Source organism: Trichomycterus rosablanca, chromosome 3 (assembly GCF_030014385.1).
Source record: "Trichomycterus rosablanca isolate fTriRos1 chromosome 3, fTriRos1.hap1, whole genome shotgun sequence".
NCBI classification, from domain to species: Eukaryota; Metazoa; Chordata; class Actinopteri; order Siluriformes; family Trichomycteridae; genus Trichomycterus; species Trichomycterus rosablanca.
The window spans coordinates 48,517,910-48,545,634 of NC_085990.1; the positions used below are offsets into that span (position 1 = coordinate 48,517,910).

The 27,725-nt window shown below is 40.5% G+C and overlaps 1 protein-coding gene across 1 annotated transcript in view; it reads left to right on the plus strand.

Annotated features, from left to right (window-relative positions):
- The window catches only part of ascc3 (activating signal cointegrator 1 complex subunit 3), a 283,422-nt gene that overhangs the window by 184,954 nt on the left and 70,743 nt on the right, over window positions 1–27,725 (plus strand). The window contains exons 15-22 of the mRNA XM_062991400.1: window positions 5,417–5,608; window positions 7,320–7,544; window positions 9,578–9,697; window positions 9,919–10,083; window positions 14,212–14,298; window positions 14,417–14,593; window positions 21,535–21,760; window positions 27,430–27,584. Of these exons, the coding sequence (XP_062847470.1) occupies window positions 5,417–5,608; window positions 7,320–7,544; window positions 9,578–9,697; window positions 9,919–10,083; window positions 14,212–14,298; window positions 14,417–14,593; window positions 21,535–21,760; window positions 27,430–27,584 (1,347 nt within the window). The remainder of the gene's footprint in view (window positions 1–5,416; window positions 5,609–7,319; window positions 7,545–9,577; window positions 9,698–9,918; window positions 10,084–14,211; window positions 14,299–14,416; window positions 14,594–21,534; window positions 21,761–27,429; window positions 27,585–27,725) is intronic.

Consider the following 27,725-nt stretch of genomic DNA (forward strand, 5'->3'; position numbering starts at 1 on the left):
CTCAGATCAGAATGAAGCACTTACTGTTTTATACATTAAACAATGATAGGTCCTCTTTTTAAAGTTCTGTACCTGTCTGTTAGTGATTTTATATACCTCTTTCTATCACAGTAAACTAGGGTGGCCACATTCATAGTCACAAAAAGGAGGACATTACACCCCCAAAAGGAGGACGTCATACCAGGAACAGGGGGACGTGATACTGCAACATACAGAATGAAACCATAACCCATATAACAGAGTTTTTGACCAATTTAAGCAAGAATTCTATAACAAATTACTGTTTTACTCACCAAATGTTGGCATTTTTGCAGCATTCCTGAGCATGAGAGCTGAATAATTGACTCAAGTAGAGAACAGAGCGAGCGGGCGAAATTCAACCACCCAATCACAGACTAGCATTTAGAGGGCGGACCTTCTGCTGGCCAATCGCAGAAGGTCCGCCCACGATAGGTAGCACTATAAGCAGTCAAATGAGGCTGTTAAACCAATGAAATACAAAGCATTTGTTTTGACATGTACCTGAGCCAATGACAGATAATATTGATCAAAAATGTAACCAGTTCACTCCAAAAGGAGGATTTTTAAGTGTCCGTCCTAGCAATGCATGGGTGGAGGACTGGCAGCTGAAAAACCGGACTGTCTGACCTAAAGCTGGACGGTTGGCCACCCTACAGTAAACAGAAAAGTGTAGCCTCTTGTGACCCCGTCTGGCTTTGTTATGCCTTATACCTCATTCTGCTTAACTTAGACCTGCTGTCCCCATTAGTAGACACTTTTGTCTGCCATCTAGTGGAAGCAAAAGTCCTAGACAATAAATATGGTAAGAAAACCAAGATAGAAATCGCATAAAAAATCAAAGCTCTGGTCTTAAAAGGCTGGTGTAACAGAGGAGATTTTTTTCACCACTAGCCACATAGTGCATTTGTCCAGATTTACTATGTAATTTATGCTAGATGACGAATTTAAAAGTTTAATATCATCATTCGGCAGCTACCGAGAGTTAGTGTCTGTTCCAGACAGAGAGGAACAGTGTGAGGGACAGTGATGAGATCAAGGGAAAGAGTGATGGAGCAGCCGCCTTTTTACCGCTCACCCACTCGTCTCATGCAATGTTAATAACTCTGTCAAAGCTTCAGCAGAAATATTATGTCTTTTAACAGCTCAAAATCAGCGCTGAGCTCCAGTCTGCAGTCAGATTGTGATTGTATGTGGAGTGATTAGCATGCTGGGAGCGCTGATTGATGAATGTTTGCTGCAGGAGGCTGTTGTGATGCCAGACGTGATCTGTGTCTCAGTGTCTCAGCTCAGGGTTCTGGGTGTCTCGTCTTCCCGGCTCTGAGTTTCGGGTAATCAGAGGTGTCTGCTGTGGGCCGCTAGGTCCCGGCGCAGCGCGTAGGGAGATGATCTCTCTCTGGCCGACCGTAATCAGGCTTGATCACGGCGCTGATGCACTGCCGCTGTGAATCCCGGCTCTGAGCGGAGGAGGCCATCTTTCTTTTCGGATCTGATAACACATCCCTAACCCTCCCTGACACCTCAGAGCAAACCTTATCTTAGGCATTTCAATTAGAGTCCGCAGCCTGTCTCCTGCTGTTCTGCCTGCAAATGCACCTTATTTCACCAGAGCTGTGTGGCTGAAATCATACTAATAGCAGGGAGCTGGTGTGGGTGCCGCCGGTTTGAGCCTCAACTCTAAGTTTTTTCCAGGTACTCAGTCTACACAAAATATAAAATATTAATATACAGTATATATATACACTAATCAGCCATAACATTAAAACCACCTCCTTGTTTCTACACTCACTGTCCATTTTATCAGCGCCACTTACCATATAGAACCACTTTGTAGTTCTACAATTACTGACTGTAGTCCATCTATTTATCTACGTACTTTTTTAGCCTGCTTCCACCCTGTTCTTCAATGGTCAGGACTCACAGGACCACCACAGAGCAGGTATTATTTGGGTGGTGGATGATTCTCAGCACTGCAGTGACACTGACATGGTGGTGGTGTGTTAGTGTGTGTTGTGCTGGTATGAGTGGACAAGACACAGCAGTGCTGCTGGAGTTTTTAAACACCTCACTGTCACTGCTGGACTGAGAATAGTCCACCAACCAAAAATATCCAGCCAACAGCGCCCCGTGGGCAGCATCCTGTAACCACTGATGAAGGTCTAGAAGATGACCAACTCAAACAGCAGCAATAGATGAGCGATCGTCTCTGACTTTACATCTACAAGGTGGACCAACTAGGTAGGAGTGTCTAATAGAGTGGACAGTGAGTGGACACGGTATTTAAAAACTGTGTCTTATCCACTCATACCAGCACAACACACACTAACACACCACCACCATGTCAGTGTCACTGCAGTGCTGAGAATGATCCACCACCTAAATAATACCTGCTCTGTGGGGGTCCTGACCATTGAAGAACAGGGTGAAAGCGGGCTAAAAAAGCATGCAGAGAAACAGATGGACCAGTCAGTAATTGTAGAACTACAAAGTGCTTCTATATGGTAAGTGGAGCTGATAAAATGGACAGTAAGTGTAGAAACAAGGAGGTGGTTTTAATGTTATGGCTGATCGGTGTATATACATACATACATATAGTCAAGCCAGAAAGTCTGCACACCCCTTTTACCTTCTCCACGTTTTATTAGATTACAGACTCATTCTATAATAGATTGAGTTCTTTTATTTTATTTTTATTTTATTTTACTGATAAAAATGGTTTATTTAGGGGTTACATACTGTATCTGTACACACCCTTAGCCTAATACTTGGTTGATGCACCTTTGGCAGCAATTACAGCTTCAAGGAATCTTGGGAAAGAAGCTATGAGCTTGGCACACTTGTTTCTGGACATTTTTGCCCATTTCTCTTGGCATATCCTTGCAAGCTCCGTCAGGTTGGATGGGGAGCGTCTGTACACAGCAGATCAGATGCTGGTATGAATGGCAGTGATAAAGCTATATTTAAAAATCTGAAATGACCTGCTTGATGGACAGCTGGCAGGAAACAGGTCTGATTAGAATAGAATCTTTATTGTCAGTACATACAGGTACAATGAAATTATGTGTGGCATCTCTCCAATAGAGGTAGTAGCAGCAGCAGAGTAGGATTAGTAGGAGTAAAAATCTTGATTGGTTGATTAGCTTGTTGACTGATTATCAGGAAGGAATTCATTCCTGATAAATAAAGAACAACCGGTTACAGGACAGAACCGATAAAGTCTTCCAGCAACATCACACACGCTGTGGAGAACGTTTCACTAAAGCTTATAGAAACACAGACATGAACAGGCTCCTAAATGCAGCACGATTGCCTTCTGATGGTCTTGTTTAGTTGGTATTCCGCATGAGAGCGGATGAAGACAGAGAATCAGGCTGCTGAGAGGTATTTTTTGTCCTCTGAAAGCCAGTGGGGCCGAGATTTCACTGACCTCTATTTAGAAGAAGAGAGGAGGAGATAAAACCTTTTGATGACGGAGTCATTACTGTCAGGAGAGGGCACGACCCTTCAGCACATCAGCACAACACGTTTCAATCACCGGAATAATTAAAACGTACTTGGTATGTGGGCGCACGTGTGGTACGTGCACACGTGAACATGTTAGAAACAACATGGGTGATGCTGTCCACGAGATAATGTGTTATGTGGGTGTTCAGGCGAATTAAAGAAAATTGCATGTATTGTGTTCTCTTAATTATTAATTAAAAAGAATCAGATTTTTACCTTTTAGACTTTATAATATTTAATCATATTATCTAAAGTCTAAAATATTTTTGCCAAATGTACAGTAAAAGTCAAATGTTTACACCTGTAGTGCATGCATTTTTTATTTTATTTATTTATTTACTTTTTATTTTATTTATTTACTTTTTTATTTTATTTATTTACTTATGTATTTTATTTATTTATTTACTTATTTATTTATTTACTAATTTATTTATTTATTTATTTTTTGAGGGATTCATTTACATGCTACATTGTCCAAGCAAACATGTTTCATATTATTTTTAATGTACAGTAAAAGTCAAATGTTTACACCTGTAGTGCATGCATTTTTTATTTTATTTATTTTTTTATTTATTTACTTTATTTTATTTATTTACTTATGTATTTTATTTATTTATTCCTTATTTATTTATTTACTTTTTTATTTTATTTATTTACTTATCTATTTATTTATTTATTTATTTTTTGAGGGATTAATTTACATGCTACATTGTCCAAGAAAACATGTTTCATATTATTTTTAATGGCCTCCTAATTTTTAATAACCTTTTATTGACCTTTAACTGGTGATTTTTCTGTCTGTGAACACTCACTGGCCACTTTATTAATTTTACTTATTCAGTATCTTGTACAAACACTCAATCAATTGATAATGAATACCTACCATACAGATGCATTTGTACTTACACTGTCACCCACACCACCCCATTCATCAATGGAATGGAACCCCTGTATATATGAGGTCTAGAGAGGGCCTAAGATAGTGGTGCCCACACTTTCGTAGCTTGAGATCTACTATTTCAATCGACAGGTCATCGCGATCTACTTTTTAAGGTTTGCATCATCATTTAAAAAAAAAAACATGCGCTTCAGTTCCTATATTGATATTCAGCTTTACAGGGAAAGCAACTGAAACTGAATCACACTGACCTTATTCTGATGATTTGCACTGAAAGGTGTCAGTCAGGTTTATGTAGTCTGGAGAATAGCTGATGCCAGTTCTCAAGCAGCTTCCAAGTGTTCGTCAGTAAGGGTGGACCCATATTTAGACTTCATTATTTTCATTTGGGAAAAGACAAATGTCAAATATGTGGTACATGTTCTTATGTTTGGATGTTTTTCCTAAGCCAGCAAGTTCCAAAATTGTCCAGCAGAGGCGCTTGAGTTTATATGAATGTCAGATTGTAGGATTAAAATTTCTGTATGTAACATGAGATCTGAATATTCTCCATCAGCTTCTTCCACATATGAACGTGTCATTGCAGTGTTCTTGTTTCTTTGTGCTTGGTTGCGCACTAATCTTCACAAACAGTGTAGGTTACAAAAGGAAAAATGCAAAAATGACTACTGATGAATGAAAACTAGATTCACAGTGCTTTAGGTGGGCTGAGGTGTAGCTATGGTAACAAACCGCAAATTAAAGGAACAGTGGCCACATTTCATGTTCATCACATTGACCTGTTTGAATGAGGCGCGATCTACCAGCCTGCACTGTTTCTAAGAACACACATACACATTAAATCATGTCTGGTTTTTCTTTGATCTGTTGTGATGCCATTTTTATAGCTTTAATTTACATTATGAAATAGGTTTTTCATTTTCAGTCAATATATTTTAGTTCTCTCTGTTCTGTCGTGTTAACTCTACTGATAACTCTGATGCGTTTCCTCTAAAGGTTCAGCGCTCCCGGAATAAGCAGATGAGGGAGATGTTTCCTGATGGATTTGGGATCCACCATGCTGGGATGCTAAGGCAGGACCGAACACTCATGGAAAACATGTTCTCCAGAGGTTACCTGAAGGTTTTGGTGTGCACAGCCACTCTGGCCTGGGGTGTTAACCTGCCCGCTCATGCGGTCATCATTAAGGTGAATGTTGCTGCCAAAGACACCAATTACTTACACCAGACTTAATAAAATTACTCAAACTATTAAATAATAACTCTACTCTGTACATCAAGAACTTCTATCAAACATATCCTCTACATATGCCAACAAATAAACACAATCAGAACACAATTCTACAATACAAACGGCTGCAAGGAAATCACATCAGTACTCCCCCAAAAACTGCTTACATTCCTGAAATCACTTGCAGTTACAAACACTATATAAGTTAGACCCTCACAGTCACACAAACACTCTTAACCACCATACGTTCATGGGAAAAAAATGGATCCACCACCTTGACATTTACATAATCTATTAGTTAACTCTAAAGACTGGATTCAGTTAAAAAAGAACATATTTTATACCTTTTTCTAATAGGGGGGTTAATCGCCCCACCTTTATTTTACATTCCATCCTTAAGATTAAATACTATTATATCCATAAAACAATTTAATGTGGGCCATTCTGCTGAATCGATGTCATTTTTGTCCCCAGGACATTATATGTATAAATGTATATGAAAATTACCCTTAAACGCATTTTTTTAATTGAGCAAAGTGTCCTGCACATTGATCTAACTGCAAATGCAGGGTGTATAATTTAAAACATTAATAAAAACTCCCTATAACACTGAAAAAGGGCAGCTGTAGCCTAGTGGTTAAGGTACTGGTCCAGTAATCAAAGTTCCCGGTTCAAGCCTCACCGCTGCCAGGTTGCCACTGTTGGGCCCTTGAGCAAGGCCCTTAACCCTCAGTTGCTTAGATTGTAAACTGTAAGTCACTTTGGATAAAAGCGTCTGCTAAATGCCAAAAATGTAAATGTAAATAAAAAAATAGTATTTGTTCATGTTCCCACTCTCTAATATGACACTTTACAATGAAATATAATAAGTAAAATCTTTCAGAAATCCTTTTTTTATTGCTTTCAGCAACACTGTAAATACGCATTCATGGGAAGAGGCAAAAACATGAATGAGACGTACTCATTAATATGACGTGATAAAAGCGACACAGGTTGTAGTAACAACGATTAACGGGAACAAAATTTAACATGACGTATTGTACTAAAACAATAACCTAAGCTCATTAGGCCTAAGGCCTCAGTACTTTTCCATTACAGGTCTAACTGCTTTTTGGGGCACTCAGGTGGCGCAGCAGTAAAACACACTAGCACACCAGAGCTGCCATTTCGAACTCCTCGTTTCTGCCATCCGATAGGCTGGGTGCCTACATGACCAACGATTGGCGGCTGTTCATACAAGGTGGGAGCCGGACAGGGATTCCTCATAACTGATGCAGTTACGACCTCTGTTGGCTGATTGATGGCGCCTGCCCAGAGTCGAGGAATAATGCATTGATCAGGGTGTGGCTCTCCGTACACAAAGCTGATCCACATATAAACTCGCCTTGTGCAGGTGAAAAGATGCAGGTGGCTACTGCACGTGTCGGAGAGGGCGTGTGTCAGTCTCGGCTCTCCTCAACCAGGGTGGAGATCAACATCAGTAGAGAGGAAGCGTAGTGCAGTTGGGTAATTGGATATGCTAAAGTTGGGGAAAAAATGCATATAGAAAAATCATTTAAAAGTTTTTAAAAAACATTTTGACTAAACACTTTTTTTTAACACCATCACTTGTTAATATGCTAAAGGGTGTAATCATGTGTATTTTGTGTGTGTGTGTGTGTGGTAACAGGGAACACAAATTTATGATGCCAAGCGGGGTACTCTGGTGGACCTGGGCATCCTGGATGTGATGCAGATCTTCGGGCGCGCTGGCCGGCCTCAGTTTGATAAGTACGGAGAGGGCACCATCATCACCACCCATGACAAGCTGAGTCACTACCTGACTCTCCTTACTCAGCAGAACCCCATCGAGAGTCAGTTCCAGGCCAGCCTGGCTGATAACCTGAATGCAGAGGTACATCACAAACACACACACACACACACACACACACACACACACACACACACACACACACACACACACACACACACACACAAACTGTAAAGAAAATCTCTTAATGCATCCAAATACAGTCCCAGTAAAGATGAGTAGCCAAAGACTGTACTCAAGTGCCCTTGAACTCAAAAAATATGTTTCATCTAAGATTGAACCCTCTCAGATGGCCTCTTAAATAAATATATAGCATGTATATAAGTTTATAATAAGAGAATGATGTGTGAGAAACTAGAAGGCCATTCTGGGGACAAACTGTGGCCCTGATCACACAAATAAGGACTAAACTGCATGTACAACCATAAGAAAGTGTATTTAAGTGAGTTTTTATTGGTAATGTACGTGCTTTAATCAACACTCTTGACCAAAACAATAATCAGTCATTACTGTTTGTGCTATTTGAAAAATTCTCCTCTCTGACACTAGGCTTGTAGGTTTAACAAGAGGTAAAATCACAACATTAGAAATAGTATAACTATATCACTACAGTTACCGTATAGAGAGAGGTGGGTGGTGGAAGGTCAGTGGTTAGGGTAATCAGAACTATCAAGTTGCCACTGTTGGGCCTCTAAGCAAGGCTTTAACTCTCAGTTGCTTACATTAAGTTGCTTTGGATAAAAGCATCTGCTAAATGCTATAAATGTAAAAGTAACTATATTTAAAAACACATTTTCATCTTTGGCATACAACACACACACTCAGTGGGTAGCACTGTCATCTCACAGCAAAAAGGTCCTGGGTTTGATTCCCAGGTGGAGCGATCCGGGTTCTTTCTGTGTGGAGTTTGCATGTTCTCCCCGTGCCTGTGTGGGTTTCTTCCGGGAGCTCCATTACATAGACGTGCAAGTGAGGTGAATTGAAGATACAAAATTGCCCATGACTGTGTTTGACATTAACCATGAACTGATGAATTATGCATACTGCTCTCGCGTGCTGCTCTCGTGTACTGCTCTCGCGTACTGCTCTCATGTACTGCTCTCGCATACTGCTCAGTATGGAAGAATGTGATTTCGGACGCAGCATTTAAAGCAAACATGAAGCGTGTGCAGTAGTGGTCAGTGCAATATCTGTTCTTCTGTCACTGTTGGGCCCTTGAGCAAGACCCTTAATCCTGTCTGCTCCAGGGGTGCCGTACAATAACTGACCCTGCGCTCTGACCTTCCAAAGCATTTTGTTGTACTGAACACACGTGTATCTGCACACGTATATGACAAATCTATATATACATCAACATACATACACAAGTACACATATATACATGTATATACACCAATTAAGCATAACATTATGACCACCTTAAACATGAACAGATGAATTATGGGTAACCTGTTACTACCTCTCTTGTCATAAATGTAACCAAAGTGTGTAAAACATGACGTTAAAATTCTAATAATAAACCCAGACAAATACATAAATAAAATAATGAACTATATCAGTAATTACAATATATGTTGGAGGGATTCAAAATGCCCCTTTCCCAATATAATGATGTGAAGAATATAAATAAACATATTACACTCACTAGCTTTCAGTAATGTTAGGATTCATCAGTTCCCTTCAGTTCTTGACATGGCAGGAATGTTTTAGGATGGCAGGACTACCCACCCCCCCACCCTGGTAGATTAGCTTCCCCTACATTTGCTGCAATTCATGGCTACTGCATCAGTTTAAATTGGAATGAAGGAATAAAATCATAGACCCCTATAGGGACGTCCTTCTTTTTCCCCCACATGGTGGCAGCATCATCTAACATTCATGAAAACAGATCAGTAGGATGTAGAAGCTTTGGAAGCATCCACAGGGTGGTGCAATCAGCTAAGCTTCGGTTCACTGATATTATTCTCCCATAGCATATAACGTGTGCATTCCTACACTGAATGTTATAGGTGGAAATGATATATGATGATTTGTTATACCGTGTGTGGTACATGTCATATCAGAATACTCTTTTAGGCCAACCTACCACCCACCCACTCTGTACGACTTTTTTCCAGGTGGCTCTTGGAACCGTTACCAACGTTGCAGAAGCTGTTAAATGGCTGAGCTACACCTACCTGTACGTCCGAATGAGAGCTAATCCTCTGGTTTACGGCATCAGTCACAAGGCCTGTCAGGTACTGCTATTACTTAGCATCATGCTCAGCTGGTTCCAAGTCTAAATCCTCCTTATTTTTCCTTTCAATCATGTGTCAGCTTCTAGAGAGCAATTTCTCTGGGCTCGACGATATTCTGCTTTTCTTTCTCTTTTTTGAGATCTACATGGTGCTCCTCTTTTCTCTATGACATTTCCACTTCAGTCCCTCTCATAAATGACTGATTTTAACCTCTTTCGTAGATGGATCCAGGGCTGGAGCTTTACAGGCAGGAGTTGGTGGTAGAGGCCGGGAGGAAACTGGATAAAGCCCGAATGATCCGTTTTGAGGAGAGGACCGGCTATTTTGGCTCCACAGATCTTGGCAGAACAGCCAGCCACTTCTACATCAAGTATAACACAATTGAGGTACAGTGGTAAATTTCATGGCTTCCCACATCCTCTTTATTGAGAAACTGGCTGTGGAATTGTGGAGTCTTTTGTTTTTAATAGCTTAATAAAGCGACATCAGCTCAGTCCAGAACCACAGATGTTTAGCTGCATTTATAGAAGATGCCTAATACAGCATGTCTGGTTTTAGATTTTTCATTAATAAGCACAAAATAAATAACCAGACGGGTAGAAATGAGAACCGGACAGGCAGCAGCAGCACGGAAACACAGAATCGGTGTAAATCGGTACACAGGTACAATAAAGTGGAACTGAAAGTGGATTTTTCAAATTGGAACTACACAGTCTAGTCACATTATTATGAACACCAGCTAATATCCAGAGTAACAGCCGTGTGCAGAACGTACAGCAGCTAGACGGGCTGGGAGTGACTCAATAAGTTCCTGGTAGGTTTTCACAGGTATTTAGAGCCATGCTGACTGCAGTGCATCCCACAGCTGCTGGAGGGGGCGTGGGGGAGGATCCATAGAGCAAAAACGGCGATCAAGGTGGTCCCATAGATGCTCAGCTAAGGGCAGGGTAGTACTTTGAGGTCTTGGTCATGCTCTTCCAACCAATGTTGGATATTTCTAGCCATGTGACCTGTCGCATTGTCTTGCTGGAAGATCCCATCCACCCCTGGGAGGACAATTTTACCCATGGTACTTTACCCATTATAGCAACGAGTGAACTATGTACAGTCAGCCTATCGCACACCTTATATACCCACCAAGCCAGTTTACCAAACTTCCCTCATGAGCTACGCACTGCCACCGTCGAAAGTAGTGGTCATAAAAATGTGACTCGACTGTTTATGTAAGGTACATTTTATGACCACAAGTATTTGGACACCTGACTGTGAGCTTGCTGGATGTCTCGTGTACAAAACAAAGGCTAAAAGGCTATTAAAATAGAGTGACCTCTATGTGATCTTCAGCTACAACAACAGCCACTCTTCTGAGAAGGTCTCTCACAAGACACTAAGCTTGGTCAAGAAAATTTCAATGAATGTTAGTTGGGGTGACGATGCACATATTTCTTTTTTATATAATCGATTTATTAGGTAATTAGAATAAATAATTGTGGATTAACTATAGCAAGAAAAATATGTGCTAGCTAAATTTGTTCCTTGGTGAGATCATTATAATGCAGAGATGGGGACTCGAGTCGCAGACACAGCGACTTCAGACTCGACTCGGACTTGTTTCAAATGACTTGGACTAGACTCATGACTCAAAAAATGACAACAAAAGTCCCTAGCATCAGAATGTGTTAACATTAGTTACGTGTGACAAATATACATATATATACAGTGTATCACAAAAGTGAGTACACCCCTCACATTTCTGCAGATATTGAAGTATATCTTTTCATGGGACAACACTGACAAAATGACACTTTGACACAATGAAAAGTAGTCTGTGTGCAGCTTATATAACAGTGTAAATTTATTCTTCTCTCAAAATAACTCAATATACAGCCATTAATGTCTAAACCACCGGCAACAAAAGTGAGTACACCCCTAAGAGACTACACCCCTAAATGTCCAAATTGAGCACTGCTTGTCATTTTCCCTCCAAAATGTCATGTGATTTGTTAGTGTTACTAGGTCTCAGGTGTGCATAGGGAGCAGGTGTGTTTAATTTAGTAGTACAGCTCTCACACTCTCTCATACTGGTCACTGAAAGTTCCAACATGGCACCTCATGGCAAAGAACTCTCTGAGGATCTTAAAAGACGCATTGTTGCGCTACATGAAGATGGCCAAGGCTACAAGAAGATTGCCAACACCCTGAAACTGAGCTGCAGCACAGTGGCCAAGATCATCCAGCGTTTTAAAAGAGCAGGGTCCACTCAGAACAGACCTCGCGTTGGTCGTCCAAAGAAGCTGAGTGCACGTGCTCAGCGTCACATCCAACTGCTGTCTTTGAAAGATAGGCGCAGGAGTGCTGACAGCATTGCTGCAGAGATTGAAAAGGTGGGGGGTCAGCCTGTCAGTGCTCAGACCATACGCCGCACACTACATCAAATTGGTCTGCATGGCTGTCACCCCAGAAGGAAGCCTCTTCTGAAGTCTCTACACAAAAAAGCCCGCAAACAGTTTGCTGAAGACATGTCAACAAAGGACATGGATTACTGGAACCATGTCCTATGGTCTGATGAGACCAAGATTAATTTGTTTGGTTCAGATGGTCTCAAGCATGTGTGGCGGCAATCAGGTGAGGAGTACAAAGATAAGTGTGTCATGCCTACAGTCAAGCATGGTGGTGGGAATGCCATGGTCTGGGGCTGCATGAGTGCAGCAGGTGTTGGGGAGTTACATTTCATTGAGGGACACATGAACTCCAATATGTACTGTGAAATACTGAAGCAGAGCATGATCCCCTCCCTCCAGAAACTGGGTCGCAGGGCAGTGTTCCAGCATGATAATGACCCCAAACACACCTCTAAGACAACCACTGCTTTATTGAAGAGGCTGAGGGTAAAGGTGATGGACTGGCCAAGCATGTCTCCAGACCTAAACCCAATAGAACATCTTTGGGGCATCCTCAAGCGGAAAGTGGAGGAGCGCAAAGTCTCGAATATCCGCCAGCTCCGTGATGTCGTCATGGAGGAGTGGAAAAGCATTCCAGTGGCAACCTGTGAAGCTCTGGTAAACTCCATGCCCAGGAGAGTTAAGGCAGTTCTGGGAAATAATGGGGCCACACAAAATATTGACACTTCAGGAACTTTCACTAAGGGGTGTACTCACTTTTGTTGCCGGTGGTTTAGACATTAATGGCTGTATATTGAGTTATTTTGAGGGAAGAATAAATTTACACTGTTATATAAGCTGCACACAGACTACTTTTCATTGTGTCAAAGTGTCATTTTGTCAGTGTTGTCCCATGAAAAGATATACTTAAATATCTGCAGAAATGTGAGGGGTGTACTCACTTTTGTGATACACTGTATATACCCGCAACGCACGCAATGGGTAAATGTTACAGCCAGTTTCCGGGGTAGTTGCTCCCTACTCCCTACACAGTTTGAAGTTCACTTCATTTGAACATTTTCGTTACCTTTGGGTTGGAATCTCACTTAAAATGGTGGAATTTAGTGCACTTCACAGGAACAACTGGGGTGAATGGAGCGCTGCTACAGAATTGGCGCTAATGATTGTAAGAACCGCTTTCTGAACCAATCAGATCGTCTGATTTTAATTTTTAGTAAGAAATGTTGTTATTTGTATTTATTCAGTTTGCGTCATGATTGTCAGTGAAACGCTTGATTGGCTTTCTAACGAGTTCGTGTTTTATTTCACAATGGGGAAAAGTTTGGAGGTTTTTAATTATAAGCACATTTACAAAATAATGGATTATATTTCTAATGGGACACACGCTTATAAATTTAATAGCATCTGGAAGGTGGTTATGATTTTTATTTTGCTGTGTTTTGGATTTTGGCCGCTGTGCCGTGATTTATCGTGCGCTTTTGTTTTGCGCTGAAAACAAAACGTATCAGTTTAAGCTTTTAACTGGTACCTTCCTGTTATGGAAATTACATTCATTTGCACAATGACTAGGAAAGTAAAGGCACGAAGTAAAATGGCAAAATACAGTCGCTAATCTGTTGTTTTTTATCTGAACTTACAGATTATTTGTTTATTTCTACCCTACATTTCCAATATTTGTTTTGTGTGTATTATATTGACTCGTGACTTGTCTCGGACTCTAGCCTAAAGACTCGTGACTTGACTCGGACTCTAGCCTAAAGACTCGTGACTTGACTCGGACTCTAGCCGAAAGACTAGTGACTTGACTCGGACTCTAGCCTGAAGACTCGTGACTTGACTCGGACTATTTTGTGACTTGTGAACATCTCTGTTATAATGTAAACATATATTTATTAATGCCGAATGAAGTGTCAGAGCGTTTACCTGCAATACCAAACTCTTTGTGATTTGACGTACTTCTTGTTATTACCAGCTAAGAGAGTTTAGACGATTATTAAATAAACATGAAATGTAAAGAACTCTCTAAACTTCACTGGATCTGAGTGCACAAACAAAAACAAACTACTGTAAATTGTAATCTGAAAAGATTGTTGTCTTCTTTAAATTTCACAGACTTTTAATGAGCTCTTCAATGCCCAGAAAACAGAAGCTGACATTTTGAGTATAGTCTCTAAAGCGGAGGAATTTGAGCAGGTTAAGGTAAGAGGACATATCGTACTAACTGTACTCACGCTTTACACGGAGTCACGGATCTACCACCTTATATACTGTCAAAACAGCTCTGGATCACTGAGACATCTCTGTGTGCCGTATGCAGGTCCGTGATGAGGAGATGGAGGAACTGGAGCAGTTATTGACTAACTTCTGCGAGTTGCCAGCATCTGGAGGAGTGGAGAACGGCTACGGCAAGATCAACATCCTGCTACAGACCTACATCAGCCGCGGTGAGGTGGACGGCTTCTCCCTCATCTCTGATCTGTCATATGTAGCCCAGGTGAGATATGCACGTGTGAAAGTACACACACACACACACAAACACATTGAGGGAATAGAGGGGAAGAGTTTCTAGTACTTTACCTTCTTCCTTGTAACCCTTATAAAATATTCTAGTGAAGATTGATGCTTCTTAGAATAAGCTTTCGGTTATTCCAGCACATCCTCCAACAAACAGCAGTTTATTTATATTATTATAAGGATATAGTTTACTTCTTTTTGTCATTGTTCTCAACCAGCTTGATTAACTTTTTTATTATTAACTGGAATGTTTTATAGCCCATATTTAATCCTTGTGTTCTGTCTACATTGCAGAACTGACTTGTTCTTTGTCCCAGTGCTGTGTGGGTAAAATAAGTGCCCAGGTGGCACAGTGAGATATTCTAGCACACAAGTGCTGGGATTCAAAATTCCCCTGTTCAAATCTCAGCTCTGCTATCAGTCAGCTAATAGCAGAGTGATAGCAGAGCTGAGATTCGAACCGAAGAGTTCAATTGAATCAATTTTGCCTGCAACAGACAAAATTGGCCACTAAAGTCTGCTGGGTGGGTAAAGACCAGACTTTGACGCTGTGTAGAACCCTGGTTACTAGCCCGAGGTGCCTGTACAGGAACTCGTAGGTCGATGCCTGACTCTCCGTTCGAGACACTAGCCTCGCACGCAAATCCACCGAAGTATGGGCAAATAAGAAGCGGTCAGTGGACTGTACACGTGTCGCAAATATACCCTCCTTGGACACGATCAAGTTCTCCAGCAGCAGAAGATAATTGGCTGTGCTAAATTGGGAGAAAATGCATAAATAAAATTACAAAATAATAATAAAATAAAGTTAACCAGATTAACCAATTTTGGTGCAAAGGTGAGAGATTTTGTTAAGGTTGTGTGTGTGTGTTTGTGTGTGTGTTTGTGTGTGTGTTTGTGTGTGTGTGTGTGTGTGTGTGTGTGTGTGTGTGTGTGTGTTTGTGTGTGTGTGTGTGTGTGTGTGTGTGTGTGTGTGTGTGTGTGTGTGAGAGAGGGTCGGCTGTACACAACACCCATGGCTGGATTACTGACCGGGCCAGTGTGGCCAGCGCCCAGGGGCCCTTGAGGTCAGGGGGCCCCGGGGGGTCCTGGCCCAAAACATTTTGCGATGCCTATCAACATTTATGATACAATATATTTTTATTTCCGAGGGCCCTCCATTTTAAGGATCCTCTGACTATTAGGGACTTTGACCCTAGGGCCTCTTGGGGGCCCTAGCCATGCTTTTGGGGCCCCTAGCCATGCTTTTGGGCCCTAGCCATGCTTTTGGGGGCCCTAGCCATGCTTTTGGGGCCCCTAGCCATGCTTTTGGGCCCCCTTGCCATGCTTTTGGGGGCCCTAGCCATGCTTTTGGGGGCCCTAGCCATGCTTTTGGGCCCTAGCCATGCTTTTGGGCCCCTTATGAAAATGGATGAGGCGTTGTGGCACTGACTTCGACTTCTGGCTATTAGGGGTCCTAGGAAAGAGGGGGGCATATTTTTAGAGGGCCCTGGTTATGAGAGCCCCTACCAGGGGGCCCTAGAGAAGAGCAGGGCATACCATTAGAGGGCCCTTGATCACGAGGGCCCCTGCTATGGGGCCCTTGACTTCCATAGAAGTCATTTACCATGGCTCCTTGACTTTCTAGGGACCTACTCTCTTTGCCCAGGGGCCCAGACTATCCTTAATCCGTCCTTGACAACACCAGACAGAAACTAATAACATATAAAAATCTTTTACCTTTAATCATGTATTCTAGCTGGAGTCTCTGAGACCACAAACAGAAGTGTATAAATTAGGGGTGTTTGGAACACAATATTAATATAGAATATTATGAAAAGTCAAAGGAAATTTTGTAAGTTGTAAGGTCTCAGGGACCCCAAACAGAACGTGAGGGTTAAGCAACTGTGTTTACAAGCAGCCTAATAATCTGATGATAATCCATTTGGTTGCACAATTGGATTGATAAACCTTAATGTGTACAACTCAATTGGATTAGAGTCAATCTGAATGATATTGTAACCGATTGGGAGAAGTGGGTATAATCTGTTTAGCCTTTAAAGGGAAATGTACAATTGCAATCGGAAATATTCAACCTCAAAGAAGGTTGTCATTGAGTTATTTTACCATACTACTAGACCCCCAAAAAAATTAGCTTTGTGAAACAATAAATAAAAACAACAGTGCACAGATTCCTTTCACAGGTGTTAACTCAGTAAATTTGAGTAAGTATAATGCATACGATCACAGCTAGTCTTACAAGTACAAGCGACATGAATAATGATTCATTCTTGCTTCTTTGACACAATGCGAGCTGTTATAGATCGACTGAAGAAGTGCTTTACTCGGTTCACGGAGTCTGACACACTTTGGCATTTTCCCATCCTCTGCTGAAGCCATTTATCTCGAGCTCTTCCGCTGTAACCGGTTCCATGTGGCTGAATAGTTGAAATAGTTCAGGCAAATTCCCTCTTTGCTCTTAATTTGCCTGATTTCAGATGAGCAGCCAGGGATCTTGTTACGCCCCTCACTGTAAACTAAAACATATCTGATTTAAAATCCAGACTGAGGTCCTTCCTGATCTTTCAGCCTGTCATTTCTTCATGCTATATACACCGATCAGACATAACATTAAAACCACCTCCTTGTTTCTACACACACTGTCCATTTGATCAGCTCCACTTACCATATAGAAACACTTTGTAGTTCTACAATTACTGACTGTAGTCCATCTGTTTCTCTGCATGCTTTGTTAGCCCCATTTCATGCTGTTCTTCAATGGTCAGGACCCCCACAGAGTATTATTTGGGTGGTGGATCATTCTCAGCACTGCAGTGACACTGACATGGTGGTGGTGTGTTAGTGTGTGTTGTGCTGGTATGAGTGGATCAGACACAGCAATGCTCCTGGAGTTTTTAAACACCTCACTGTCACTGCTGGACTGAGAATAGTCCACCAACCAAAAATATCCAGCCAACAGCGCCCCGTGGGCAGCATCCTGTGACCACTGATGAAGGTCTAGAAGATGACCAACTCAAACAGCAGCAATAGATGAGCAATAGAACAAGGTGGACCAACTAGGTAGGAGTATCTAATAGAGTGGACAGTGAGGGGACACGTTATTTAAAAACTCCAGCAGCGTTGCTGTGTCTGATCCACTCATACCAGCACAACACACACTAACACACCACCACCATGTCAGTGTCACTGCAGTGCTGAGATGATCCACCACCCAAATAGTACCTGCTCTGTGGTGGTCCTGTGGGGGCTATGTAGAGAAACAGATGGACTACAGTCAGTAATTGTAGAACTACAAAGTGCTTCTATATGGTAAGTGGAGCTGATAAAATGGACAGTGAGTGTAGAAACAAGGAGGTGGTTTTAATGTTATGGCTAATCAGTGTTTATACTATGTTCTATATATACTAAGTAATAGGGTTTCAGCAGATTCATATCCTTGGACTGTTGTCTACCTTAACTAGAGTAGGGAAATGTTTACTGTGGTAGCACTTCAGTAAGTCACTCTGGATAACAGTGTCTGCTAATTGCCTAAAATGTAAATGTAAATAATCAGAAATCATTTAGTGTTACAAACATATAGTAACAAAGCCGGTCGGGAAGGCTGGGATTACTTTATTACAGCACTTACAGATTTCTGAGCTTTTGTTATTCTGTAATAATGAAACATGATGTGATTATAATAATGGAGCCTTTAATAAAGTGTTTCAAGAAATAAATATTTAATCCCATGTTAGTATTTATTAATGCAAAAGTTCAGATATACTGTATGACCTATAACATTGGGCATCTCATTCTAAAACTATGGGCATTAATATGATGTTTCCCTCTCTTTGTGGCTCTAACAGTCTCCACTCAGACTATCCACAAGATTTTGAAGTGTGGTTGTGGATATTTGTGCCTTTTTTTTCAAAGGAGTGATTGTGAGGTCAGGCACTAATGTTGGACAAGCTCAACTGGTTACTGGTTCACAATCAGTGTTCCAGTTCATCCCAAATGTCTTCAGGGCTCTGTGCAGACCACTTGAGTTTCTCCTCATTAGACTTGTTAAACCATGTCATTATACTGTAGACCAAGGGTACCTTCCTGCTCGACCTAGCTCTGATTAAAAATGTTCTGTAGGTTCACACTCCAGAATCCTTGTCAACACACCATATGTGACTTTCCATTCAGAATTTTTCAGTGCTCATGCTCGGCTTTCACTGGAGTGTTTAAATATAATTACATAGACTGAAATGACCCAGTTGCTATTGACAAGAACTGTTGAAGGAGGAGGCTAAAAAGAGCTTAGTGGCTCTGCTGGCATATAAAACAGCAGCGAATGAACATCTGGACCCCCCCAACACACAGATACACAAAACAGCTGTTCTGGCATGTACATCAGAGCGAGTTCAGATCAATTAATCAAAGCAGTAGCATCTATTACCCTTTGTACCTGATTACAGAAACACCTAGATCACGTCTCTCTGCCAGAACTTACAAGGCTCCGACACTTTGACCGTGAATGCTTGCTGTTAACTAGGCAAACATTCGTTGTGTTGCTTGTGTGCATCCTCAGATATGAACAGGACTAGGCACAAGTGCAGTACTAACGATTAAGGAGTGGTACTGTTGCTAAATAAGATGGGTTTATTAACAGCAGCTTGAACTACACTGCCTGACCAAAAAAAGGTCACACACTGTAATATTTGGTTGGACCGCCTTTAGCTTTGATTACGGCACGCATTCGCTGTGGCATCGTTTCCACAAGCTTCTGCAATGTCACAACATTTATTTCTGTCCAGAGTTGCATTAATTTTTCCCCAAGATCTTGTATTGATGATGGGAGATTTGGACCACTGCACAAAGTCTTCTCCAGCACATCCCAAAGATTCTCAATGGGGTTCAGGTCTGGACTCTGTGGTGGCCAATCCATGTGTGAAAATGATGTCTCATGCTCCCTGAACCTCTCTCTTTCACAATTTGAGCCCGATGAATCCTGGCATTGTCATCTTGGAATACGCCCGTGCCATCAGGGAAGAAAAACTCCATTGATGGAATAACCTGGTGGTTCAGTATATTCAGGTAGTCAGCTGACCTCATTCTTTGGGCACATAATGTTGCTGAACCAAGACCTGACCGACTACAGCAACCCCAGATCATAGCACCGCCCCCACAGGCTTGTACGGTAGGCACTAGGCATGATGGGTGCATCACTTCAGCCGCCTCTCTTCTTACCCTGATGCGCCCATCACTCTGGAACAGGGTAAATCTGGACTCATCAGACCACATGACCTTCTTCCATTGCTCCAGAGTCCAATCTTTATGCTCCCTAGCAAATTAAAGCCGTTTTTGCCGGTTAGCTTCACTGACAAGTGGTTTTCTTAAGGCTACACAGCTGTTTAGTCCCAATCCCTTGAGTTCCCTTCGCATTGTGCATGTGGAAATGCTCGTACTGTCACTATTAAACATTTCCCTGAGTTCTACTGGAGTTTTTCTACTAAACGTTTAAGTGATCGCCGATCACAATCATTCAAGATTTTTTTCCGACCACATTCCTTCCTCAAAGATGATGTTTCCCCCCCAGCTGTCCTTCCACTTTTTAATAATGCGTTGGACAGTTCTTAACCCGATTTTAGTAGTTTCAGCTTCTCCTTAGATGTTTTCTCTGCGTGATGCATGTCAATAATTTGACCCTTCTATAACAGATTAACATCTTTTCCACGACCACAGGATGTGTCTTTCCACATGGTTGTTTAACAAATGAGAAGCTACTCACTGTATCAGTTAGGGTTAAATAACTTGTTGCCAGCTGAAACAATCACCCATGCAGTAATTATCCAATGGGAGGCTCTTACCTATTTGCTTAGTTAAATCCAGGTGGTGACCTTTTTTTTGGCCAGGCAGTGTATAATGTGAATTATTATACTGTAGGTCTTTTGTTGCTATCATTAAATTTATATTTTTGACCCGGCAACTTAACACAATTTATTTAAAAAAATATTATATGTAGTTCTGAAGACAGAATGTCACATCATTTCGTGAATTATATTATATATGACAACTAGCCATATCTGTACTATTTCCTTGATCATAACATGTACAAAGAAAAAGCAGTGGTTTATTTCATGCCTGGCAGATTTAAAGCTCATGGTGATTGATAGCTTGCTTAATTGTGGACATTTGTGGTCACTCATGTTCCAGCAGGTAATTTATGGCAGACCTGTTTTCTGAAGTCCCATGACATCCACAGTTTAGCCAAAACATTAGCACCACTCAAAATGTGCATGTCACTGCCTGTTAGCATAAAAACCTGAGTGACTCTGATAAGGCCAAATCTTTACGGCCAGACAAATGGGTTGCAGTATTTCTGAAACACCAAGGCATGCTCATGTTATCATATTACTTGGTTGAGGCGACAATGCTACCCACTGAATCACTGTTTCCCCTCAGCAAGAAGGTCCTGGGTTCGAGCCTCAGGTGGGGCGGTCCAGGTCCTTTCTGTGTGGAGTTTGTATGTTCTTGTCTGTGTGGGTTTCCTCCGGGTGCTCCGGTTTTCTCCCACAGTCCAAAGATGTGCAAGTGAGGTGAATTGGAGATACAAAATTGTCCATGACTGTGTTTGATATAACCTTGTGAACTGATGAACCTTGTGTAATGAGTAACTACCGTTCCTGTCATGGATGTAACCAAAGTGTAAAACATGACATTAAAAATAAATCCTAATAAATAATTAAATAAAATATTACCTGGCTGTTCCCAATGTTTTGGCTCATCCTTGTACATGTAAAAAAGCAATTACTTTCCTTCTGGTCATCTTTATTGCATATTTCTTCCACTAAATAATTTATTCTCATGAACGAAGCATGATATTACACTGAAGTGCAGTATTTTTTAATGTTTGTGTTTAATTTCTATACACTGCTGTGTATGTATTTTTCTCAGAACGCTGCCCGTATCGTGAGGGCTCTTTTTGAGATCGCTCTGAGGAAGCGCTGGCCAGCCATGACCTACCGGCTGCTCAACCTTTGCAAGGTAATCGATAAGCGCCTGTGGGGCTGGGCACACCCCCTGCGTCAGTTTGCTACACTGCCGGGCACCGTGCTCGCTAGACTGGAGGACAGAAACCTCAGCGTGGACAAACTCAAAGAAATGCGCAAGGATGAGATCGGTGAGTTGATTCTGATTCTCTGGTCTTCAGTCTGAATGTATTTCAGTGCTTCTGTGCTTTTGCAAAACAAAAATGGTCGCAGCAAACTTTGATTAGCCACTAATGACCACATTATTGCAGGCTATATATGTATATATATATATATATATATATATAAAAATTTTTTTTTTTTTTTTTTTTTTTTTTTTCTTCCAATCTAGACATATCCAATTACCCAATTGCATTACACTTCCTCTCTGCTGATGCTGATCCCCACTTCTGATTAGACTGACACACGCCCCCTATGACACGTGTGGAGTTCCTGCATCTTTTCATCTGCACGAGTTGAGTTCATATGCGGATCAGCTTTGTGTACAGAGAGCCACACCCTGTCCACATTATCCCTCGACTTTGTGCAGGCACCATCAATCAGCCAGCAGAGGTCGTAATTGCACCCCTATCCGGCTTCCCGTCCTGTATGAACAACAAGCCAATCGTTGTTCATGTAGCCGCCCAGCACAGCTGGATGGCAGGGCTGAGTTTCGAACAGATGAGTTTGAAATGTCAGCTCTGGTGTGCTAGCGCATTTTACCGCTGTTCCACCTGGGCGGCCTGGCTATATATATTTTTTGGCTATATATATTTACTTTTTATCGGTTCACTTTGAGTTTAAGACATGCAAACTATACAGTCATGCACTTTTTTTGCATTTTTTATAATTATCTAGTGATGTTAATGAAAGGGCTAGATAGAACATATAGAAATTTGTGTTAAAATGTAGTTGATTCCTCTTCCCTGATTCCACAATGCAGTTTACCTGATTTTACAATGCACTTTCAATTTGGCCTATAAAATAATGATGCAAACTGGAAGCCTTCTTTCATTCATCGTCTGTTTACTAACGCTAACACGGTTCATTGTCATAGTGGGTCTGATTCATTGGGCAAAAAGCAGGAAACACCATGAACAGGTCACACACACACACACACACACACACACACACTCGCTCACTTAGAGCAATGCTTATTATCTCTAATTAATCTAACTTCATGTCTTTGGACTATGGGAGAAAATCGAAGACGCCAGAGGAAACCCAACTGTACACGGGGAGAACAGGCAAACTCCACACAGAAAGGAACGGGGAATCAAACCCAGGACCTTCTTGCTGTTAGGTGACAGTGCTACCTACTGCACCACTGTGCCATCCCAAACTGGAAATAGAAAATTGATTTATGGTACAGAAGACAAAAAACACTGAGTCAGTACAATCCAGTGTGAGTCTATGGTCACAATGGTTTATAATTAAAAAAGAGTAGTATTTTATGTAGTTTATGTAGTAATTTAAAGCACTGAAAGTACACATTGGAATTCATGATATAAATTCATCTTCATTGCTTTATCTGCAGTGTGACTTTCTTGCATCATCCAGTGGTGGATCAGTGTAATTACATGTGCAGAGTGGATGTTTTCAACTGTTAATTCCTGATTTGGTTTTACGATTTGTAATTAGAGATCAATTCTGTAAAGAGGAATCACCAAAAAATAATAATAATAAAAAATAAATAATAATTGTCTGATTACTAGCTTTAGATACAAAAAATGACTTATATTTACTATTGTTGTTGTCACAGTCTGTACAGTTAAATCTTTTTTAGATACAATCTCATGGCCCTAGCTTGTAACATACTCAAATTTACCAGGCAAAAGTGCCTCTAGTACCAAATGAAGCTGTAGGCAATATCAGTTTTTTTTTAATAACAGCATCTTACCGTGTTAGAAAAACAAAGCTGGAATATTAATTTGTTTTAACAATGTTTTTTGTTGGCATTGCCAAGACCTCAGATTGTTGGTAACTGCTAATTCAGTCTACAGCAGTTTATCCCATCCAACCTTCTTCTAACAAGCTTGCACAGGAGTAAAAATGTACAATTCTCAGATTGTAAACAAGTAGTTTTTTAAGGTATTAAAAAAGTTTACTCCGGGTGCTCCGGTTTCCTCCCACAGTCCAAAAACGTGGAAGGGAGGTGAATTGGAGATACAAAAATTGTCCATCACTGTGTTTAATATAACCTTGTGAACTGATAAATCTTATGTAATGAGTAACTACCGTTCCTGTCATGAATGTAACCAAAGTGTAAAACATGACGTTAAAATCCTAATAAAACAAACAAACGTGTCGGAGGGGGCGTGGGTTAGCTTCGTTCTCCTCAATCAGAGCGGGGATCGGCATTGGTGTAGAGTGACACAATCTGGCAATTGGACGCGCTAAAAGGGAGAAAAAGGGGAGAAAATGCATAAACAAAATTTTTAAAATAAATAAATAAATTTTTAATAACATTTTAATAAAAAGGAACTTGGACTGCATGTCTTGGAATTTTTGAATTGTAGGTTGTTATAGATTGTGTTTACATTGCAAAAGGTGAACTTCAGTTTTAGACACGTTTTCAAAATAATACATTCTGAATGTTTTTACTTTGCCATGTTGGTGACTAAGTGTAGATTGATGGGTAAAGGCTATCATATCCATTTAAAATCAAATCCTCAACACAGTAAGTGTGCAGAAAATCCAAGAGGTTTGAATACTTTCTTAATCTCGGCTGTATTCTGAAAACATTTAATCGTATCAGATGCTTCATAACAGTGTTTAGTATTCAGGACGTCCCCTACATACTTCCTCTTGTGTATTACTGCTTTAGTGTTGATTTTAAATGCTTGATTTAAAGCGTGTGTATATTAATAGATATGGTTTTGTTAGTGTGAGGCTACTTAGTCATAACAGGAGCAGCTCAAAGTCATCGTTTAATTATGAAAAGACATTTCTGAAGTAACAAAATGTTATTTTCTGTAATTGTCATGAATTATGTTTTCATGAATTGTTATTTATCCAAACCTATAAGCTATTTTTTTTTTTGTTGTAGTTATTTTGTGTTTTGCTTACATTGATTTGAGTCTCTGTACCTACAGTGCTGCAAAAACGGCAATTACGTTTGTATTACATATTTATCTCATTAAATTGTTTCTTTTTCCATGAACAAAGCATGATATTACATGTAGGAAATTTGACTAAAATGCTATATATTTTGTAAAACTAAATTGAATTCATTTAAGCAGCAAAGCTAGCCAACACCTATATGACCCCTGTAAAAATACTTGCCTTCTAAATGTAAAACTGGTTGCACACCAACTGCAACTAACACTTTTTATAATGTGATTAGCTTTTTTAATTTTTGCCTTACTCCTTTCTGCAAGTCTGCTTTAAATTGGAGACAAACTCAGTACTAAGTGCTGCTCATTTTCAGATTTTTATAAAATCTTTAAATAAACTTTGTATTGTGAATGACTGTCCTGCTGCATAAGTAATACTCATACTGCATAAGTACAACACTAAACAACATGATTACAGACAGATGACTTTCCGTTGTAAGATTTTTCAGAGTGAAATTCATTTTTTTCACAGTAGTGAAGTAGTGGAAGGTTCCTGATGCAGCAAAGTCCCTCAAACCACCACAGTAAAATCACCCCGTTAAACTGTTGTTAAAATGTTTCGTCAGACATGCTTGATGTCCAGAAAAGTCCAGTCCGTCTGTGTATAGAACATTATACCAAAAGGTTTGTGGATTATTTAGGGACTTATATATGTGTCAAACAAGCACTGATGTTTAAGTGGTTTCCTCCTTCTGCCCTCCCACGATTAATCCCCTTTTGCTTCTCTGTAATGGGACGTCCTGAACACTGACCTCAGCAGATGCTGGCAACATCAGCAGTTTTTGTGACGTTTTGAACGAGTTGTCACTAAGCTCTTCCAGAAGGCCTGGGTTTACTCATCACTTCTGGGTTTTTTGGAAACAGTGGCTCTCGTTGTGGTTCACTGAATTCCTAGAGCCTCAGAATCTGATTTGTAACAATTTCCACGCTTTAAAATTGAACAACATGTTTTTCTGAGCTTTTTGTGGAATAGAGATTATGTACAAATTTAAAGTGCAGCTTAGCTGACATTGTCACCAATGACTTCACTAATGACACCAATTTACTTCAAGCTCGTGTCCATGTGAAAGAGAGGCATTTTAAACAGTGCTTACCAGTTGTTATTGCAAAATCAGATAATTCATGTTGAATTTGGTCATAAATTGACATTTTGGTGTGTGTAATTCATTTAAAAATATAATTGTTAGTGAAAATGTTTTTCTAAGATATTGTAGTTACACACTAAGGTGTGGTGGGCAAAGTAATATTAAGTCTATGATCAAATGTAATTCTGAATGCAACAGTGAAAGAATTTTGAACATTGATCAATACTGTACTTGCCAAAGTTATGGACAAATGTACAGAGATCCCATTTTTGACTCATATTTAGATATATAGGTACTATGATATAAATATATATATATATATATATAAAGATTTTAATGTCATGTTTTACATTTACTGGTTACACAAGATTCATCAGTTCAAGTTTTTAATATCAAACACAGTCATGGACAATTTTGTATCTCCAATTTACCTCACTTGCACGTCTTTGTACTGTGGGAGGAAACCGGAGCACCCGGAGGAAGCCCACGCAGACACGGGGAGAACATGCAAACTCCACACAGACAGAACCCGGACCACTCCACCTGGGGATTTAACCCAGGACCTTCTTGTGCTACCCACTGAGCCACTGTGCCATCTGTTGTATATAGATGGATGGATAGATGGATGGATGGATGGATGGATGGATAGATAAATGGATGGATAGATGGATGGATGGATGGATGGATGGATGGATGGATAGATAAATGGATGGATAGATAGATGGATAGATGGATGGATGGATGGATGAATGGATAGATAAATGGATGGATAGATAGATGGATGGATGGATAGATAAATGGATGGATAGATAGATGGATGGATGGATGGATAGATAAATGGATGGATAGATAGATGGATGGATGGATGGATAGATAAATGGATGGATAGATAGATGGATGGATGGATAGATAGATAGATGGATAGATGGATGGATAGATAAATGGATAGATGGATGGATGGATGGATGGATAGATAAATGGATGGATAGATGGATGGATAGATAGATGGATGGATGGATGGATGGATAGATAAATGGATGGATAGATAGATGGATGGATGGATGGATAGATAAATGGATGGATAGATAGATGGATGGATGGATAGATAAATGGATGGATAGATAGATGGATGGATGGATGGATAGATAAATGGATGGATAGATAGATGGATGGATGGATGGATAGATAAATGGATGGATAGATAGATAGATGGAGGGATGGATGGATGGATGGATGGATGAATTTAGATTAGATTTTATCCAAAGCGACTTACAGTAGTGTGACAGTGTACAGTCTAAGCAATTGAGGGTTAAGGGCCTTGCTTAAAGGTCTTAAATAAGTACAATTGTGCTTCGAGAAATGTGTTGTGTCTTTGCCCAGGTTCCCTTTGCTTAATATCACGTTTTCTATAATGATTTAAATCATTTAGTTTGAACATTAAGCAATAACAAAGACATTCAGATAGAGGGCAATAACTGTGAGTGAATGACAACAACAGTATTATGTTCTAGTAAGCAACACTGACTTTTTTTATTGAATTTCTTTCTGATCTGTCTTGTAATTTCCTGCTAAACTAAATGCACTAGAGACCTAAAGATCCGCTGTGTGTTTTGTGTGCAGGTCACATGTTGCACCACGTAAACATCGGACTGAAGGTAAAGCAGTGCGCCCACCAGATTCCTGCCATACTCATGGAAGCTGCCATCCAGCCCATCACGAGGACCGTCCTGCGCGTGCGCCTCTCCGTGACCCCTGACTTTAAGTGGAACGACCAGGTAACTATGGCAACCAAAACCCATGCAGAATACGGTGTGTGTCCTGTTCTCTGCAAAGGTGCAGGTTATAAACATTTGTAGCACTGGATCCGACATGCTGACACCCCCGACACACATGTACGTGCACGCACACACCCCAAT